This window comes from Halichoeres trimaculatus, unplaced genomic scaffold (assembly GCF_033239565.1).
Source record: "Halichoeres trimaculatus isolate MK-OKI-2021-1 unplaced genomic scaffold, fHalTri1.1 fHalTri1_scaffold_2, whole genome shotgun sequence".
Taxonomy (NCBI): domain Eukaryota; kingdom Metazoa; phylum Chordata; class Actinopteri; order Labriformes; family Labridae; genus Halichoeres; species Halichoeres trimaculatus.
The window spans coordinates 18,182,347-18,204,581 of NW_027437180.1; the positions used below are offsets into that span (position 1 = coordinate 18,182,347).

A 22,235-nucleotide genomic window follows, 5' to 3' on the forward strand; every position below is an offset into this window, starting at 1 on the left:
ATCTACTATTAAGCTTGTTTTTACTTTTTTATTTCAAGAAGCATTATTATATCAAAGTTAATGTTTATGACAGACCGACCAAGGTACGTTTTACCCGTCTGTTTTCTGGGTATAAAAGACACGAACAGAAACAAGAAATCAAGCTGTTTTTCCGTTTTGTACAAAAACGAAAAAACAGGAAATGTCTTGTTTTTTCGTTTTTGTATTTTACGCAAAAGACAAAAAAAGGCCCGTTTTTTGTTTTTACCGTTTTTACACAAAAATGATGATTCCACTCAATATTTCATTTTGTTAGTGGGCGGGGCTTTGAAGCCCGACAGTGCTGTGCCCTTCACAATAAAACTCCACTGGCAGGCTTGGAGACCCGGACTTTCAGTGAACCGCCTGCATTTATCCATATCAACGCAAGTAGTGTACACAGTACAGAATTCACACGGAAGTAATCCATCTATTGATTGAGAGAGAAGCCTATTTGTCGGTGATAAAACGCACAAGAAAAGATCGAGGAGGCACGAGGAAAGTAGGCATTTAAATGATCCGGAGGTGCTTCGTGCCATAACGATGCCTTCAATCATCCCTAAATGTCCAAGTGAGCCATACATGGATGATGATACTTAGATGATACTTCATTTTTTTTTTAATCTTGAATCATGAAAAACATACACAAAAACACACACACACACACACACACACACACACACACACACACACACACACACACACACACACACACATATATATATATATATATATATATATATATATATATATATATATATATATATATATATATATATATATATGGGCCCAATGACTAAACTGAGCTTTTGGCGAGAGGCAAAGGAAGAGAAGGTGTTTCCCCCCAGTTTCTAACCGGGGACTTTATGGCATGGTCGGTGAGCGTGATAATCACTACACTACGGAAACAGACAACTTGCAGCACCTTAACAACCTGTCTGCAGACCTGTGTCCTGAACTTCCGACACGCCAGTTGCCGGAAAAATACCAATGAAGCAGTGGGTTATCTAGCTGCCCATGACTATCTGCAGAGAATGACAACACTAGCTAGCAGCTACAAGCGCGGCATCCTTCCGCACAAGCAAGATTGTGGTTGAAGTGCACTCCAGACCCTTTCAGTCCAAATAGAACTCAAAGGGCAGGATGTTTTGAGGAGGAGCCCATGTCTTCAGCTGCTTTCGGATTAGCCCAAGTTCGGACAGTTGGAACAAACACAACAGGCAGAACAAACGGGTTGTCTTTTTTATTGAGAGGTGACTGTAGAAAAGGAGCAATTTCATGTTTAGCACCTTTACATATTATATAAACTGCTGGTTCTCTGGGCTCTGCCAAAAAAGAAAAAAAGAACTGGCTGCAGAAACATTTTGATTACATTTAGGCTTTGAGAAAGAGAAGCTCTTAGCTCACAGAAACCATGACATAGAAATATCTTGATTTGGAAAATGTCAATATATTTAATTACAATCAATTTACAGATTTTTTTAACCTGGGATTTTAATCAGTGCACATTACATTGGCATGTAGCATAAGTTAAAATCACAAAAGATATTTTACAAACGCTGTTACCATGAATTAAAAAAAAAGACTTTAAATACTGGGCGCAGCTGTCTGAGGCATCTTCAATTGAATAGAAAAAGATCTACAAGTCTTTTACAAAGCAGGAATGAAGCTATACAATGTCACATTATATTTATTCCTTACACACTGTACAAAATCCATTGCCTTTATGGCTGGCTACGCCAACCACAACACTAATCAGCTTCACTTTTCATTTCTAATATCCTACATTTACTGTGTCGACCAGACACGCACTGTATTTACAGATTCGAACATGAATTACAAACATAAATATGAGTAGGCTCTGTCTTTCCATCCTAATGGCATCACTTCTTCAGACACAGTCTTAAAAAATCACCAAATATTGGCCACATAAGGTTATGTATTACTGCTGTAAACACTTTGGGATTCAAACTGCTTTCAAAATTAATCTGGGCTTTTATGTTTTGGTTGTATTTCTCTGTTTTGTCCAGAAGATGAACAGCTGCACTTTGATCAGGGTTGAACTGTCCTTTACACATGTTTGTTACTGTATTAAAAACCACAACACGGAAAACTAAACACTGCTACCTCTCTAATGGCACAAAAAAAGGCTTACTTGAAAATGAGTTGATGATTTTATGCAAATAAAAGAGTCTCAAACAATGACAGATTAAAACAGATTAGTGACCTGTTAGAAAAAGGTTTAGCAGACTTCCAAAAGATATCGTACAGTGGGCTGAATGCTGGTCTAATTTGTATATATAAACAAAAACTTCTCAACTGTTAGTTCTGGGTTAAAGCTATCACATAGCTGGAAAAACATCAAGTAAAAATGTTCAATCAAGGGCCTGAGAAAGATTTTTCTTTATCTTAGGACGTGATTGTCAAGTCAGGCCTTTTAAAATCTGATCATATGTACAGCAATGCATAGGCTACAAACCTTTAAATAGAAATAATACTGTTAGTAAAAGCAGAATAGTAGCGTAACCCTGGAATGAAGTCAGTCTTATTCATAAATACACAAAGTGTGAGCTGGTCTGAGCACTTAATGATACAGGTACCATTTTTCCTATTTTGATGCCTTTTTTTCACAAGTATAAATGTTTTGGGGTAAAACAAGAACACCATGATACAAATTGGGATACAGGCCTCTGACGATAAGCTTTCAGAGGCCTGACAGATTTTTTTCTACCTCTGGGTTTTTGTCAGCTATGAAATCAGTCTTAAATTTAAATCTCATCTCAGAACTCCAAAATTCTAACGAACAGACACCAGAAACATGAGAATGAATAACTGTTATTTCACACTATAAATCAATTATCAGCTTATCAGCTTTTCAAACTAAGCTGAACAACATTAAAACAACATATTCTGAGTGATCACAACTCTTGAATCAAAGCCAGAATTTTAACTCAAACCCAGCATTCTGAGTAAAACTTGAAATAAGTTTATTTTTTTCTTACTTTGTGTAGAAAAGTTGGAATTTGGACCAAAATGTAATCTGAAATAGAACAGAAATGTTGAAAAACCTAAAAATAAAATTTCATTGTAACAAGAAAAAAAACCCCAGAAAGACCATAAAAAAGTTCAGAGGCTGGATCTGATTTAATATTTAACCCCCAGGGGCTCTTGGTAGGTCAGATAAGAAGTGCCAAGCTCACATCTTAGAGCTGTTAGTACCATAGATGCACTGAAGTTTGATACCCAGCACTTGGCATGAGCAGACATGTGCTCACCAAATTGGATCACTAACTATGTGATGTGCAAACCTGGCTGAGAGGTGTGATGGGTTTCTCATGACTAAAATTTGAATGTTTGAACTTACAAAAGTAGACTTGTAGGTACTGCAGAAGACAAATGGCTGTGAATCATTTGTGTTTGAATATAAGCATAATTACCCTGCTTAAAAGGCCGTAGCACATTCTGCAACCAACTACTCTTCCTCCAACACAACTCATGGGAGATGAAAAAAAATTCTGTCACCCAGATTCCATAAATGTTGTGAATTGGTGTGAATGCTCCACGGGGATCAATCCTGGGTTCTGCATTTTGTGTTACGCCCTTCACCTTTATCCATTAACAGTCTCAGATGCTTGCTCCTAAAGTAATTACTGCTTGTATCAGAAGATTCAAGAGGGTGAGGAATTCCACAAGAATCAGTTCTCCCACCCCCCCTTTTTCCCCAGATCTGAATATTAAAATTCTGTCATCATGCTAAACTTTGACCCATAAACAAGTTTTTGCACTGAGACATGGTCGCTTACATCCAAAAGCAACAACTTCCCTTTGTAAAAGTTTCGGAAGTCTGTTGTTAGACAAGGAGTAACTCTTGATGGTCTTTGTTCACTGAATACATGTTATAAAATTGTACATTGTGGTGTTATACAAGGATCAATTCTTGGTCTTCTATAGTTCCCCAAAAACATTTGAACTTAATGACTGTAGGCCTCATTTGGACCTTTAAATAATTTTCAATTATGGTACATAAGAAAACTACTGCCTCATCTAGAAAATGTGGGAGGGTTTAGGTCTCTACAGGGATCAACCAAAGATCCTCTATTGTTTTCAATTAACATGGTTAAGAATTGTCATATCATGCTTTACTTTAACCCATAAAGAGTTTCTAGCAAGCATTCATGGCAAACCATTGCCATAGCAAAAATTTGAAAGGTTGTTCCAAACAGATAACACCCAGGTCCTCATTGGTCTTGAAAATCATGTACTTAAAGTGTGGGATTATACTTAAAAAATAGTTCAAAAAGGGTTTGCCTCCAAAAATACTGCCTTATATAGAATTTTTTTTAAAGGTCTCATGTTACACAAGAATCAAACTGGGTCCATATGTGCCCTTTAATTCATCCTCACTCAGTGACATTGCGTCTCATTTTACCCCATAAATAATTTGGATAATAACTTGGCATAAAAGTATTGGCTCACACAGGAAAAATTGTGGGTCTGATGTTCCACAAAGAGCAGTCCTGGGTCCTCATTTTTATTATGCCATCAAGTTTAACCTGGCCCATCAACAGTTGTGGTAATGGTATGCAAAGGGTATTAACTCTTCTGGAAAATTTGGGAGGCTCTTAAGTTTTCCCCCAATGATTCATCCTGCAGGCTTTGTTGACAGTATAAACACTTGAGATATTATGTATGGTCAACAGTTGGGTCCCTTTATTGCCTCTGAATTATCAAAGGCTGCTTCTCTTGGTTTAAAGAAACAACGCTATCTAGACAACGGCTTTTTTAGCTTGCATTTTGTCCTCTTGTTTTATTTGTGTGTATTTTAAAATAAGAGTCAGTGCTGTGAAAGATTTTAAATTTTGTCTCTAAAATGCATATTTAGAGATCAGTTTTAAAATTTCAATAAAGACTTGAAAGGCACAGTGATTTCAGGTCCTGAAGTGTAAATCAAACTTTTTCCATACACGAGCTCAGCCTGAAATGCTGCTATTTTTGGCAGCTAAGTGAATGCATCTCAAAACTTGTATTGATCTGCTGGACAAATTTGGACCAGCCTGATTAGTACCCTTAAGGTAAACATGCAAGGGATAAAAATGACCAGTAATGAAAATGGTAACACCTTTTGTTTCACTGTTGCAAGATCCCATACCATCTGTTTTATCTGACTTGAGTCTCATTTAGTCTGTTTTTATTCATTTTCTGCACACATACTTACCGAATCAGTTTGTGGCAATCCAAATGGAAAAATGTTATAAATAGTTAGTTAGGATCAGTATAATAATATGCACATACACACTTTAAAAATAGCCAATGTAAACTTCTTAAGATTTCCAAAAGTCTTGTTCGGGAGCTTTTTTCAACTCTTTTGAGAATCCCAGTTTGGTTTCAGCAGTGCTGCTGAAACACAAATAACTTAAAGAAAGATTGCGTTTGAATTAAATCCATTGGAGTTTCTCTTTTTGGTACCTTACAGCCAATTTGTGGGAGTGCTGTTCACAGCAAATAAAAAAAGCAGCATTTGGGAGAATAAAACTGACTGACTGGAGTCCTGCGGTCCTGGTGTTGGTTTCTGGTTGAATCTGTCTCTCTTCTCTGAGAGAGGTTTATAAATAAGAAAGCAGAGTAAAGCATATCCGTCTGAAGCCTGGCCATCTCATCTTCTTACGGGTTCAGTCAGTGGGTTCCGGCCTCCGCACAGACCAGAGGAAAAAAATATTATTAATCAATTTGCTGGATGAGTTTGAAGTCCACCAGGGAGGATTTCTTTGTACATCAGGCTACACAGAGTTCAAGAGGAGTGAGAGGGGATACAGGGACTTTTTCAGGGGGTTATCTCCCATAAGAGGTTAAGTCACAGACACTCCCTTGGTATTGTCTCCTCTGCCCCTTCTTCCTCTATTACAGTCTTCAGTTTCTAGGAGTTCGTAAGCATAAACAGGTAGCTCACAGGTTCTTGGTGTTTATGTGAGTCTTGTAATGCTTCGTCAGGTGGTCACTCCTCATGAAGCGTTTCTGACACTGGCTGCACTCGAAGCGCTTGTCTCCTGAGGGGCAAACAAAAAGGGACATTGTATGGTTTATGTACTTTATGTATTGTATTGAAAGAGGCAGACAAACCAAGCTGACCCTTTCAAACAAGGCTCTTTAGAGCAGCTATAAAACCTCTTCTAGGACTTTAATTGATTCTAAATTTAGACTAAAACATGGCAAAATGTTTCACTTTGAAAACAAGGGACTAAGTTAAATTTCTAAAAAGGGGTATTACCTTAAACCAAATCCCTTCTTCATAACACACAGAGTAAAAACATAAATGAGTTTTTTTTAATTCACAGGGTGTATCTCCTTTTGTACTTCTTTCTACCAATGCTACATTATAAAGCACAAGAAAAATCTTGTTTTGATAAGCCTAAAAAAAAACAGAGACAGTTAAAAAAAGAAATTATGAAAAAGTAAATGAACATATAAGTTCCAGGCACATTGGGAAGTGCAAAAACAAACCTGCCATGCTGTGAATTGCTAATATCTGTACTGAAACAAACTGTATCATTTTGTCATTATGTGTTACACAGACAGACCTGTGTGCGTCCTGGCATGCCGCTGCAGCTCATCGCTGCGTGTGAAACGTTTCCCACAGAACACCCAGTTGCAGACGAAGGGCCTCTCGCCAGTGTGCAGCCGGACATGAGCTCGGAGCAGGGACGTTTTCCTGAACGTCTTCTCACAGCCGGGGACATGGCAGATGTGCTTCCTCTTTCCGACCTCTCCTGGCCTGAAAAGAAAAAAAAAAAAAAAAAGAGTTCAACATCTTACAAATTAAGTTTAGTGATTGAAAGGGACAGCTTTAGAATTAACTTAGAAACAGATTCAAGGTGAAATAATTTTTGTAACATTTCCTACATTCTGGCCTTTATAAAACTGTTAATGTGTCTCTTGTGTCTCAGGTTTTACTGGAAAACATTCAGGGTTAAAAAGAAAAGTTTGTTTGACACGCTCACCTCTTGTCTGCGTCTTTACAGTTGGGACAGGTGCAGGCCATCCGTCTCTTCTTCTCCCCTGGTTGACTGGGCAGCTCCAGGGTGAGGGTCTGGTCTACCTGGATGGCCTGCTGGCCCGGCGTTGTTGCCAGCTGGAGTCCTCCGCCCTGCATCGTCTGGACTGTAAGGTGCTGCTGGCCTGAAAAACAGTCGTAGCGTAAAATGTACAGCAAGAAACTAACTAGAGCCACTAGGTTCCTCAAAATAGAAAAAAATACCAGCTGGCTTCCATTATGGAAAAATGGACAGAAACTTTTTCAGTAAAGATTTAAGTACTCAGTAGCATTGAAATTAACAAAAGGTTTTAAGTTTCCCCACCCCACCACACTCACCCCCTGCATTTGTGATGGTGACGGGAACCCCCTGAACTTGGACCCCATTGATGCTGATCGTTTGCACGGCCTGAGCTGCTGAGGAAAGCGGCGAAGCATTCAGTGATATCATCCCCCCCGCTGGGGCAATTTTTGCTAGAGTCCGTTCCTTTCGTCCCCCCGCCAGAGTCCTTTTGGTAGTGGCTGGTGGTGAGATGGTGGTGGTGGGTGCCACTTGTGTGGTTGGTGTTGCTGTCGTGGTGGTGGAGTCCTGAAGCTGAACTGACTGCCACTCGCCTGATGCTGTTTTGAAGATAAACTGAGAAGACAAAAAGTGAAATGTTTGACTGATGTTAAGTACAACTCAGATCTTCTGCCTTACCCTTTGAAAGCTCACGTGACTGTGTTCCGATATGAGGCCAGAAAGAAATTCATTCAAACAACTTTGTAAATGAAAACAGAATGTGTACCTTCTCATGACTTGTTTTTTTTCTAAGCAGGCTTCCTTATTTAGGTTTTTTTAACAGTCTTGCACAAAAAGCTCTGGAGAGGCCTCAATCAGAAGTTAAGCCTGGCTCACACAACAGGATTTTAAAAATCTTAAAAGATACTGAAATCGGGTTTTATCTCACAATAAGGAGAATCTTCACAGATCATCTTCTCTTAAATCTTAAGCACACACTAACTACAAGATTTGAAAATACTGACCAGCACACACTTGTGGATTTCAACAAGATTATATGACCAGAGAGAGTGATGCACCATGTGCTCAGTTGTTTGAGCTGGGGTTTTTAGGGCACTGGTGGGACAGGAGGAGAGAGAAGCGGAGCTGTCTGCAGCGGTGCCTTTCATCCATTACGCGCACGCAGAGGGACAGAGGTGAAACTGTTGCTGTATCAGCCAATAATGGCATGATCTCACACTGATCACTGATAAAACAACAGTTTGCTACTGTATGAAAACGGCGTGATTATGTGTTATTTTGAAAGGCATTATTGAACTGGCTCGAGTGGGCCAGTGGAGCGTGCAGTCAGCTGACCCGGAGCCTTTCAGTTTCACTTTGAGCCTGCGTTTGTTGTCTGTTGTCTGTTGTCCAGTCTCTTGTAAGGGGGCTCTCTCTCTCTCTTGTCTGTTGTCATCCTCATGGAATGTTGTAATCATCCAGATAAATATCAAACATGTTTGAAAATTATCAGGGCGGCTCCGACGAGTCTGTGAGACGATCGTGGGGCTAAAGATTCATCTGTCAACGGCTCACACTGGAAGATAATCTTGCCCGACATCGTCCGATTTTAGTCCCCCACCAGATTTCTTCCCTGATTGTCTGGAGGACAGAATCTGGGTTAAATCGGGGCGAGAATCCTGTAGTGTGAGCCAGACTTTACACTTATACAGCTTATCTTGCTCCATGGTGCTCACGTTTCACACATGTGGACAGCTGACGCTTTATAGCCGGCTCTGATACGTCACAAGGGGGCGTGTCTGTCAGTGAAAAGACTTCCGCGAAGCCTGCACTTGTGTTTCCTCGATTATGCCTCCTCCAGCTCAGTCTCCTCTCTCCTCTCTCCTCCGAGCGCATTTGGCGCTTTGGAATGTCCTCAAATATGGCTGCTCACAAAGTACTTCCAGTGTCGCGGAGGAGAGAGGAGATAGGAGACTGCATTTTGGCACATTGGGAAGCACCCTTTGGGTGGTGCTCTTCTGGCTATTCTAAAGTCAAGCTAAAGACTGAAGTGGATCGTTTTCCATCAGGGCTCCTTGACTCTGGGACAACCTGGCTGAGGTGATAATTCTCAGATTTAGTTTTATCTTTTAAAATGTCATCGTAAAACTTACTAGCACAGACATGCTATTATGTGATATCCTTTTGCTGAGTTTTATTCATTCTTCATGATGTCATTGCTCATATTTACATGACCAAAAATGTTTTCTATCTTCTTTTTTTGTTCGCCAAAGCACTTTGTAAACACATTTTTATAAAGTCAAAATATCAATACATTTTTATTACCATTACCACCATTTGTCCTTATTATGATGATAATAAAGATGACAATGATGAAAGTAAACAGAGGGTACACTGTAGGTTGAAACTGTCAGTGTGTCTGAGTACATACCTGTGTTGGTGATGGGTCTGTCTGAGTGACCTGCAGACTCGTGGGGGCTGACTGTCTCTGTGGGACCTGTGGCAATGTGGCAGAAGCAGCTTGCACCACTTTCAAGGCCTGCTGGGGAATCTGAACCACCTGGGACTCAGGTTTGGACTGGACCAGTTGGACCTGCTGCACCATTGCTGGTTGTCCAGGACTCTGCACAATCAGGAGGTTATTACCTGCCTGTAAATACAGAGAGAGACCAGGTCAAAACAAACAGCGACGGGAAAATTTTTTCGGACAGCCCATGCATTTGTGAAATATTGCATTAAGAATCTCTCTTAGGTCTTTAGGTGTACTTTCTTTTGGTACAGTCACAGCCAAAATATCAAACAAATCCATGAAAACTATGAAAGCCAGCTCATTTGAAATTTCTTCAGAGACAAAAGTAGCTAAAATACGGAACCTAACACAACAAACACCCTTGAAGATACAGATCCTGTGCAAGGAAGGGTAAAGCTACTGTCAGGTAGCCAGGGAGTGCAGATGCAGTAGGAAACACTCAGCAAAAAAAACAGATGAATCAGCGGCTTGGAAAACAAACCAAGATCTGAGCGTCCAAGGGTTTCTTCAGCAAGAAATGACTGCATCCTGATTCGCATAAGCAGAGAAAATGACATCTCTGGAGCTTCAGCAGCAGTGGTCACACCAAACTGGTGCCCAGGGTTCCACCTACACTGTATATGGCCGACTTTTAGATCATGGCCTAAGGTCCAACAAGGCTGTCAAGAAGCAATTGATCAATGAGAGAGAGGTTAGCCAGGAATCACTGGGCCCAAGTACAAAAGAAACGGACAAAGGAGAAGACTCTATGGTCAGACGAGTCCCGTTTTGCTTGTTTTGCTAATGTGAGGGTACACAGAGGGCCAGGTGAAGCATCATCTTGAGCATGTACATTACCTACTGTCAAGCATGGTAAAGTCAGTATCATGGTTTGTGGATGTGTAACAGCTGCTGGTGTTGATCTGTCTGTGATGGCACATTGAACTCTGACTAGTTTTGTGCCACTCTCTGAACCAACATGCTCTCTTCTGCACGTGCAGAATTAAAAGCAATGATTTAAGAAGAATGGAAGAAGATTACTCAACAGTGTGAAAGGCTCATGGGGAACATGCCAGCCAGGATTAGAGCTCTACTGTGTGCTAACAACGAGACTACTAAATATTAACTTGACAATGTGAGGGTTTATTTTTTGTTCAGCTTTGAACACATTCCCTGTTTTTTGTTGACTTCGATACCAACAGAGTTGAGGACTGACATTTAAACTGTCAAAAATGTTAGTTTTTCTTGTAAACAATAAAAAAACTGTATTTGTCTGTGTAGTCGAGCCACGCCTTTGAAACAAAACAAAAAAGTTTAGTTTAGCACTGAAGACAATCCTGTCAACACATCCACAGGATCCATCAAAAAAAGTTGCATCAGTCAGTCTTGAACATCCTAGGCACTTAAACATCCAAATGCTTGTTCTCCACTTTCGGGCACTTTATTTTATGCAGATTAAGTTATTACCCTGGTCCCACAAGATAAAGAGGCATTTGGAAGCAGTTATGTATCCTCTCTTTTAGAGGTAAAACAACACGTCAACATGGACCCCAAAAATCAGTTTTCATTGGTGCAATTGTTTTCGTACTATGCACAGACAGTTTTCCCAAGTTCAGATGCTGAAGAGTGAGACTTTGTGCATCCTTCCTATCTGTGCCCACAGTTGTGTAGCCCATGTGACAGAGAAATTAGGTAATAACAAAACATGGCAGCAGGAAAGCAATGTTTATTCCGTCACTAAAGTAACTTTGCTGAATATTAAAATCAAATAATCTTTCTCAAACTTAAGTTTTAGAATTTGTTCTTGCAACTCTGATTATAATTTCAGAAATCTGAAATTGGAGTCAGAATTATACAAAAGATGTTAACATCAAATTAGGAATATTTTATAATAATAATAATATAATAATAATAATAATAATAATAATTATTATTATTATTATTATTATTTTTGCTCTATTTATTTATTTTGTTGGTTTGTTTTTTCCATGTCTACCCATTTTTTTTTTTCTACCTGAATGATGTTGTCCCCAGCTTCTATCAGGATGGTCTCCATCTGCTCCGGGGAAGGTGAGACAGACTGTGCAGGAGGGGGAGGAGGAGGCTGAGCAGCCAGAACCACTTTCTTCTTCCTCCCTCTTCGCCCCTTTCCTGGAGTGGGCGGGGCAGCAGCTGTCTCTGTGATGATTTGAGCCCCTCCCACCTCACCTGTCGCCACATTGAGCGGCAGTGTGAGTCCACTGGGCAGCTGCACCACATTTGCAGCAGAGTTGTTTGGCTTGCGCAGCTTTGGAGAGGGTTTGATGGCTACAGTCTTCTGGGGGGTGACCGGAGCTGTGGCAGCAGTGGGAGCTGGTACTGTCATGGGAGTGGTGATGATGGCCTGATTGGTACCAGGTATGAGCTGAATCTGCCCTCCCTGTGGCATCACCTGGATGGTCTGAGCCCCCTGGATCTGTGGGACCATCTGGTACTGGATATTGGCAGGAGTGGGGGCGTTGGTGCGAGCTGGGCTCTGCTGGATGGTAAGCACGATTGGGCTGCCAGAGGCTGTGGAGCCCAGGCCAGCTGGGAGCTGGATTACATTGCCCTTAGCTGACAGGAACCCTAAGTTTTTGGGAGGAGCAGGAGCGATTGGAGCTGGCTTTATGGGAAGGAGCCTGCGAGGCTGCGGCTGTGGTGGAGGAGAAGCAACAGGAGCCTGAGCAGCAGGAGGGCCTATTTTACTGCAGGTAGCAGCCAGAAGGGCCAGAGGAGAAGGCTGAGCGTCCTGGAAGGAGAAGCAGTCATACATAATCCAGTTAGAAAAACGGTCAGTATTAGAAAAAGTCTGAGCAGAGACAGTCCTGCACTGAAAGAAGAAAACTGTACAAACAACCAAAATTCCCCTCGATACTTTGTCTTTTGGGTCAAACAGGAGTCAGCTTGTTTGTTTCAGAGACTTTCAGAGCTTCATCAGTTCAGCGAATCTCAAGACTCTTGCACATTAATTATTTTTAACACAAATTAATCATATGACTTTCCTCCTTCATTTGCAGATTTACACAGAGCCTCATTCATCTGAGTTGATTGATTGAACTCTCACAGCAGAGGATGTGAGACCAGAGCTTGTGTTGCTAAGAAGCAGAAAATTCATCTTTATACATGGCAGTGACGACCTGGTATAAAACTTTGTTTCATTGTGAAGCCTGATGTTCCAAAGGCTTGAGCAGATTATCAGCTAAATACAGTACCACAGTGCAGACTCCAGCCTCTTTTTTTACCATGACAAACAGGTATAATGTCCATCTAATGAGTGTCACCTACATCAAGACCAACACCTGAAGGACATTATGGGTTAAAAGTGATGCTGTAGGTCTCACAATCTGGGATCAAATTTGTATTTCACATTAGTTTTCGCTGTGAAAGTAACAGCATGACCTTTCATGCTGCAGCTACGGGACGCTATGTCTGTGATCAAATATTATCACACAGATGTGTTGATGCCAGGACCCTCATCATGAATGATGCGTACAATGTCTCATCAGATCTGATGCACATGCAAACCTTCAGAGTTTTTTTTATCATGTTGAGGCCCTCAAATAGCATTTTGGGATGAAATAATAATCATAGAAATGTTTATTAGAATAAAAAATAAGGTTTTTGTGCCTTCAGTGCTGAAGCCAAAGTAACCCTTTGTTTACATTTAGGTCTTGGCATCTTTTCAAAATTAACAACAACTGACACTGGCAAGATTACATGAGGTTTGTGGTTCTGAAAGTGGGTTTTGATTCGTTTTTAAATAACTGTCTGGCCTCAGTTTTGGATGCAGAAATATTATATACACAATGCTTAAAAACTGTATACATCTAACTGTCTTAAAAAGAAAAAGCCTCCCAGCATCATGAAGTGCTTTAACTCTGAATATTTCTTTTTCAAAGTTTTTCCTTTGCTTCACCATTTTGAACAGGAGTGAAATTTTTCAAACTGATTTTATGTTTTTATTCCTGAGTTTGACCCAGAAAACTGAAATTCCCTGAGAAGACAAATTTTTCAAAAAAAACCCATAAAACTACTTAAAAGCATTTTTCTGTCCAAGAACACAAGTAAATAAAAGCAGTTTGTTGATCAAAATAATACTAATGTGCTTTAATTTTTCCATTTTTTTTTGTAAAACAGTACATTTGAAAATTCATGGATAACAACAATAATTATATTTTAATTAAATATAAAAATCTTCTATTATTTTAACTAAATATATCATTTTGATAAAAGAGCTTGCACACTCTGGTGGATTAACCATTACAGAAACAAAAAATGTTGAGGTTGTTGACAATATACTTTTAATTTTGGGCAGTGGTGGCAAACACTTGATATTTGGTGGTGGTCTAATAAATGTGTGAATAAAACAATTTCAATGAGTAAAAGTGATTTCATTTGATAATGAAGATTCATTTGCTTTAAGCTGTCTCCACTGAATGCATCATGGGTAATGAGAGATGATGACGTCAAGGCAGCACAGCAGCAAGAACACAACATCTGGCTGTTACTCACTTGTGTGGAAGCAGTGGAGGGCTGAAGGTATTCACTGGGACTGACAGCAACAGTGGTGGCCATACTGTCCTGTTGTTCTGGAAAACAGACACAGCAGAGTCACATTCGGGCCGCCTGAGGCTTCACTGTTTGGACTGTTCAAGGACATCACAGGAAAAATCTGCAAAACTGAAGCAGATCTGAGAAAGAGGAATGGTATTGTCTCACTGTATTATTTTTCTCATAAAGTATTCAAAAGATTTCCCCCAGGTTCTTTTGTTGCCCGTGAAAACATCACACTGTTTCAATGTTCATTGTCCATATCTGTCAAACACAAGTCACAAGTTACAGCTTGCTGCCTGCTCTCTAACACTTTCTTAAGCTTCCTGTTTCATACAGAGATGTGTGAACACTTTCTGCCAGTCAGCTACTCAACTCAAGGCACTCCTTCTTTGCATAACAAAGCACAAATCATCATCAAAGATAAAAGGGAAATTACTCAAGTGGCTAAATGTTTTTTTTTTTTTAACTATTACTAAAGGCTGTATAGTAGGTTTCCAATAATCTACGATTTAGCTCTCATTTTTCATTGTTGATGTTCAAAAAATTTACATTTGCATGGTAGAAAATCTTACAACTTGCAACAGCATACCTTAGGAAAACTTCTCCACTGATACTAAGTCAGCTGTAGACTGTTAAATCAACTAAGAATAATTTAAGCAAATTGTGTTTTCACTGCTTTGTGTTTTTTCTTCAAAAAGACTGGGAAACAGTCACTTCACAACATCCCAAGGTGGTCCTGTCTACCTTGGACTTGTGCCAGCATCCAAGGTAGTAACCGAGGCGAGATGGGATCACCATGAGCAGCTGGAGAAGGCAGAGCAGAGCTGTGTATGTGAGTGCATGTCTGAGTGTGTTTGTGAAGCACTGTGGCGCTATGTGGAATCATACACTGGAAAACCAATATTACACTGTTGCGGGAGGGATACGTAATGATTTTCTCAAACTAGAATATTAAATCATTTATTAAAAGTCAAAGACTTGATGAAAATATTATCTCATCTTTTCACTAGTGCCTGGTTATAAAACTGTAGTTCTGCCAAACAATGGCTGTAAAATTTACAACAACAAAAAAACACAGGAAAAACAAATCAAATTGAACATCCACAGCTTTCCCAATCAGTTAGCATGACTCCATTTAGGTCATGCAGAGTGACAGTTTAAGAGCAGACTACATCATGATTACAGGGAACTGTGGTTGAGGCTCCTATTTTCAAACTGAAAAGCTTGTAAGGTTTGGAGATCATTATTAGCTTAACTGCAGCTTGTGCCTAAAACTCTGTCACACGTTAAAGACATATATAAACCCTGAAACATCAAGAGGTTTGGGAACATGTTTCCCATGCCACCTTTGAGAAATTCTGTTTGTGGTTTACTGCAGCACCTTCAAATTAAACTCTACATCTGTCAACCTTCATGAACACAGACAACTAAATAGTAAATACTGATATTTGTAGTGCTTCAGTAAAGCTGCCTGTCACCTGGGATCACACAGCCGGTAACAGACTCATCACAGCCACAGAGCAACAGTCTTTCTGCCTACAACATTCTCTTCATAGTATGTGCACATTCAACTATATTTTTGTTTTCTGAGTTTATTCTTTTATGTCTTCACTTGCCGATTAATCGGGCCGATTATGCCTGTCACCGATTAATCAACATCGACCAAAATGTAGCCGATTATAAACATTTTTGCTCCACAGAGATTCTGTCACTCCTGCTCCTGTGTGTTGGGCTGCACACTGCCCGAGTGCCCGCCCCCTCCGTCCACCATTATCTAATGTAAGACTATAGAACGGCGTTTTTAACATCGTGTTAGTTGCTTTTTTGTGAGATAAACAGAGATAAATGCTACTGTTAATTCACACGTCCGCCATTATCTAATGTAAGACTATAATATGGCGTTTTAATGACGTGTAAGTTGCTCATTGTGTGTTTACAGTTTGACTTTTTTTTCTACTTACTGTGTTTAAAGTTTGACTTCTTTATTTATTATTGTGTTTACAGCTTGTTCTTATTTATCATTGGTTTACACTAGAGCTGAAACGATTCCTCGAATGATTCGAGGTACTCCATTACAAAAAATACTCGAGTAATTTTCTCCGCCTCGAGGAATCGTTTAATTTTTAAAAAGATCTAAGAGTGGTATTTCAAATAGAGCTGAGGCCATATTAAGAGAGTTTTCAGACCCCTCAAGCTACCACTTATACAGAATAGCAACTAGCAACAAATCTAGCTTCTTTTCTGGAGTTTGGAGACTAATGGGTCATTCTACGAAACGGGGGCCATTTGGGTTCGCAACATTTGATGAGATGTACAAGGCACAAAAAGTGTGTCAAAGTGTGTTTACAAATTTTGGAGCTACTAAAGCAAGTGCTCTTTTTGACATGCTGTATCAGAAAAATCTATTTCTTAAAGAGAAAAATTTTCATTTGAAAAATAACTGATCTTTAACTAAACAAAAATGTATTTTATCCAATTACTCAATTAATCGATGGGATTTTCAGTAGAATAGTCGATTACTTAAGTATTCGATAGCTGCAGCCCTAGTTAACACTACAGTTCTTATGTTGACAGTTTTATAATTTAAGTTCCTTGTTTTAATTTAATAGTGTTCTTTCTCTGTCTTGAATCATATGGGTATTATAATGATTTGTGATTATATACAGTATATACCCTGTGTATATCAATGAATTTATTATATATATCAGCCGATATATCAGACATCGGTCGATATATCGGATATCGGCTTTTTTTTTTGCCCCCAGTATCAGTATCAGCATCGGCCCCAAAAATCCCATAGCGGTCGGGCTCTAGTCTTCACAGCAAATGCTTCGTATTACAGTCATTGCATTTTAATTCCCAGCTGTATGAGCATGTGATGGTCTAGGAACTCGAGGTCAATCCAAGCTACTATTTCTATTTGAGTTGTGACTGCTCAATATGGAAGGGAAAAAAAACATTGCCATATCTTTTCTCGTCTTTTGTTGTTGGGCTATCTCTTACATTTTCCTTAATGAGTTCCTTGGAACAAGATGGAATACATATGTCAAGAAAGGTATCTTTGAAAAAAACTGACAGTTACTGACAGCATTTTTTTACTCATCATGTACCATTAATTCCTGTTTTTCCCCTGTTGAAATAAGATTTCTGTCTGGGTTTATCAGGCAAATACGACTGACGTTAGGAGTAATGAGATATTTTGGGGAAAAAAAGAAAAAAAGAGAAGAAAGAAAATCACTTATCAAATTTAAGCTTGTGCAGTGTTTGTCTGGCAGTGAATCAAAAAACCCAACCATGGGCTTCAGTGGAACCACTCACCATCAGATCTGTATTTAGTCGCTTTTTTGAGACATCATGGCTGAGAGTTGCATGAAGTAACTCACAGCATGATCCCTGGTATATTGCTTTTGATCATTACATCACAACAATGATTCTGCAATAAGTGATGATTGTCATAACATAATACATCCTGACACCTGCATGACCCTAAAAGGGTGCAGATCAGGGTCACAACAGCCGACATGAAGAGTCACAATATGACAAGAAAAGTGTGTTACGTAGAAAAGATGGTAAAGCTACAGCAATGGCTAAAAAAGTAAGGCTAATGAAAGAAATACAATCATTGAAAGCTTTAGATCAAAAGCACTGATGCATTCCATTCACATGAGAAAAACTATTTTGCTTTTTTTCTAAGTTAATGAGATACTGCTTCTATAAAACCCAACAGCACATCACACAACAAAGGGAACAAGCCTCAGTTGTTCAGTTAAATCCAGTTTCATTTTGCTCTGTGTTTAAGACATTTGGACAAACTACTCTTTAAGTCACACAGATGGTAATATTATCATTAGTTAGACATAAAGCTCTTTGATCCACAGGACACTGTAGGACATTGCAGTATGTTGCCTGGATTAGCCGGGCAGACATGATATGCTTCATGGATATAAGATGACGAATTGCATTCACAGTGCCTGCACAGTGGCTCGAGATTAAGCTAGACAAATGCTGAGATATTGGGTCTTTTCTTACATTAAAAAAAAGGGATCAGGTTTTCTTTTCTTGAGTGAACGCAATACACTTCTGTACAAACTGTAGTTTTATCTACATATCCTGTATAACACGACAGAAAGTCACGGGTCAGAGCATCTACACACTGATGCATCTTTCTCCAGCACACCTAGTCTCCTTTCAAAAAATATTTAGAGAGACCAGCCAAACTAAAGCCAAAACCTCCAGCAAAATCCAGCGGGTAGGCATAACCCTGAGCTTACCATGAACCACAGTAGCATATAACCCACCCTAACAACAGAAATGCAAGTGATCGCTTTGAGAGAAAGGTCTGACACACATGGGACTGCAGTCCTAAACATTTATTGCTTCGATTTGTCACTTCCTGTGCCAATGCAGAACTTTAACCTTAAAGAAAATGAACTCACGGTGAAGTTGTGGCTGCAGAGCAAGGACTAAATTTACTGCTTCAGCTTCCTGCCCCATTAAGTGAAAGTGTTGTAAATCCAGCTGTGGATCATGGTGACTCAACTTCACTGTGAACCCACAAACTTTCACATGGGGATATCTCAGCCTGCTTAGCCTTTAATCACTCTTGGCTGAGATGCATGTTTTGGGTGGACGGTAACAAAGCTGCAGCAGAAACTTAGCACAGACTTTCACAACAATGAACATAGCTTTAGCAGTTTTATTTACAACACTACATCCGTACGTGTCTCTACGCGGTGCCGTCAACACGCACACACACAAACACACACACACACACTGAAAAGAAAACAGAGCGGCCTCAAAACAGCGCCGCCATGAAACACATACTGTTGGTTTGGTTTACTGTGGACAACCAGCTAACGTTAGCTGCAAAGCTAACAGCCAATAGTGAGTAAACGGGACAGGGTGATGAGGCTAGCGGCTAGCCTAAGCTGATTTGCTACATGCGCAGCTTAGTTTAAACTAATCAGGATGGGACCACAACTTGCAATATCTATATAATTCTATGTGTTCACCATGGTAAAGATAGAGGGGAGACTTTCACTGAAGGATTCAAAAACGGACAGGACCAGCTACAGCGCTTGCAGTAGCCTCTCTGGCTAGCTTGCGCGCAGCTAGCAAGTCAAACTCTCTTTGATAACGTTACAGAAAAAGGTAGCCCTTTTCCGGAAGTGCAATGCATATTTTGGTTCACACAAATGCCCCAGCTGCCCTAAAACACACGTATTTCAACCGCGTAAAGTCGTGTGCTTCTCTGTTCAATACAAATATATGTTTTACGAAGCAGAATGTAATATAAACACCAATGTTTTAATTCCTACCCACCGCTCATGACGACATTCGCTCTCCGCGAGCCTTGAAGACCGAGCCCATGGAAGATTCCGCCTGCGCTGGTGCACCAATCCACGGACAATGGAACGTTGACTGACTGCGGTATTGACCAATCACAGGAATCTGTCTCAGTGATTGAAATTCAATTTGCTCAATCCCGAAACGACATTTCCATACGTCAGTCGATGGAAGAAGGTTAGGCCAATTGGATGTCAAGATTGCGCTAGACAAGGGCGTTTCCAAGCGATAAACCTCGAATAAGCTCGTGCCCTATTACGGCAGGAATATGGTTTCACTGACGTCCCCAACGACCAATGTGAGTGTCGAGGGGCAGTTCTGTTAAACGAAGAATGACAAGCGTGTTGATCAATGAGCTTTGAGCGACTTGTCTGTGACCTGTTTAAACTGCCCCGTGTTTCATTATAAGGAGCAGACCGTTATGTGGGATAACTACGGCGGCCCAAAAGGTCAAGTGCACAAACATTTCACGACAGTGAAAATTAATTAATCAGCCACAAAAGAACAAACTACTTAGCCGATATACATGTCACAGAAAACAGAAATATTAACATTTTCAGAAATGATGAAATGCTTAAAAAATTACAGAATATTCAAAAATGGTGGTTGTTTTGTGACATTTTCTGTTTCAAGACATACGTTTACGTTTTGCAATTTATTTGTGGACTGTTACTGCCCTGGCCTTATTGGCTGTTGAGTGCGCACAGATGTGTGTGTGTGTGTAATTGAACTTAACATGTTCTTACCCAGTTCATCTAGCCCTAACCCTAGTTTAAGACAATATGTTTTGCTCTTTTGATGTGGATGATTCAAACAGAGATTTTTTTAGGCCTAACTTTGTGCTGCTCAGTTCCACACCAAACAAAAAGGGCAGACGCAATCTCTGTTTTTTGCCACCACAGACCTTTGACCCTGTGAAGGAAGTGTTTCAACTGTGACTGTCAGTCCCATCTGTTGTCAACACCCGTTGAGTTGCCCCCAGCACTTTCATCCAGCATGTAGGCTATGATGAGCTGTCCCTCTCTCTCATTGGATAGCTGGATGAGACTCTTTTCACATCCACAATGCATGCGTCTCTTTTCATATACGCTCTTCCCAAAGAGTGCACTTGACCTTATTCCCATGCAGTTGCATCTGTTTGTCCCCTGTGCATCCTCTCTCTACATCCCCAAGAGGGCTTTCAGACGAGCTTAGGAAACCAGAGTCCTGCTCCTAGCTGAAGCATTTTCTCCCTCTTCAGCTCGAGTGTGCAGTAGTTCTGTAGTTACCAGCAAAGGATGCAGATATGCTGCCTATCACCTTCTCCCCAGGCGCCTCTGTGGAGAGCCTCAGAGAGAAAGAGCTGCATAATTTAACTTCAATATCTCACTTTGCTTTCACTTCACAGGTCTCATGAGTGAGCCAAAGCTTTTACTGTGGACTTTTCAGCATTAAACATTTCAAAGCGAATATGGGAAGATGGAAAATGCAACACTTTCTATGACTTTATACCTCCCCTGATTTGCATCCTTACAGTTTTTACTAAAAGTAATGGAGGGTTCATTAAAAGCATTATGACCTAGGGCATCATCAGCTGCTAGATACAGCTGCTTTCAGCTAATGACGCCCAGGAAGTAGATATCCTAAAATTAACCACACTTTAATTCATTAGCCATTCAATCCATGAAGCTCAATAATAGGATTGTAACTGTGTTTTTTGTTTGTTTGTTTGTTTTTGTTTAAATTTTTGTTTGTTTGTGTTTTTATTTGTGTTTGTCTTTTGTTTTGTTTTTTGAATCAACTAGCCATCCAAGTCATAATGTAGACACTGTCTTCAAGATCTATTGCAGCACAAATGTACTATGAAGACGTTAAAAGTTTTCATTTTGTAGAAAAATGTCCACTTTGACCGCTATATAATTACAAAATGCATAATTACTTTGTTTCTGATTATTTACTGCATAACCTTATGTCAGTGTTTACCCAAATGAAGCTTGTTTTCCAAATGAGTGCATAATTAGTCCACTTCAAGTTATCACATTGCATCTCAATGGATCTCACCCAAACCTGTTGTAGCATATCACACCAGGATGTATCTTGTCCTTTTCTATCACATTGTGTTTTATCACATAATCACACTGCATCAAAACAAATCACTTCTACTATATTGTTTTATATTATATCATAGTGTGTAGTATTGAATTGTATTTTACTATCTCGTATCCTATCACAAAATATGTTTTCATATTGTCTCATTGTTTCAAATCACAACGAAACATGTTGTGTTTGTATTGCATCACAATGTCAAATGACATTAAAAATTAAACGAGTAACAGTCTGTGGAGTGGCTTTGCAGAATAGATGAGCTCATATTGTATCGTATTGTATTGCAAAAAAAGAAAAAAAAAAACTTGATCGAGAGGAAAAATTATAGGTAAGCTCATTTAGTAGTGGGTGAAATAGAAAAGTAGCTTCAGGTTAGGTCAAAACATAAATTTTAACTTCAGACAGGATGGCCTACGCAGAGCTGTGCTGCTTCATGCTCAGCACCAAAAACTTAACTAGATCAACTTCTAGGAATGAAAGAGCCAGTCACTTTTCTCAGAAGAAGGTTGAGGGGAAAATATGGAAAAAAAAAAAAAAAAAAAACAGCTGCTGAAGTTTAAGACTTGACAGTACTTCAGATTTTTATACTGAAGTGTCAATAATGTGATCATCATATGAAAAGAAAAAGTAAATGATTCCACACACAAATGTTTATTTTCATCTTTTTTACTGAA

At 39.6% G+C, this 22,235-nt stretch overlaps 1 protein-coding gene across 1 annotated transcript; it reads right to left on the reverse strand.

Annotated features, from left to right (window-relative positions):
• Window positions 1–1,246: 1,246 nt before the first annotated feature.
• Window positions 1,247–19,571, reverse strand: sp2 (sp2 transcription factor). The gene is made up of 8 exons (XM_074690267.1): window positions 19,453–19,571; window positions 14,089–14,165; window positions 11,570–12,325; window positions 9,478–9,696; window positions 7,385–7,682; window positions 7,014–7,191; window positions 6,594–6,787; window positions 1,247–6,062 (listed from the first exon to the last, which is right to left on the reverse strand). The coding sequence occupies exons 1-8, from the start codon at window positions 19,457–19,459 to the stop codon at window positions 5,962–5,964; spliced, it is 1,830 nt and encodes a 609-aa protein (XP_074546368.1). The 5' UTR covers window positions 19,460–19,571; the 3' UTR covers window positions 1,247–5,961.
• Window positions 19,572–22,235: the final 2,664 nt, after the last annotated feature.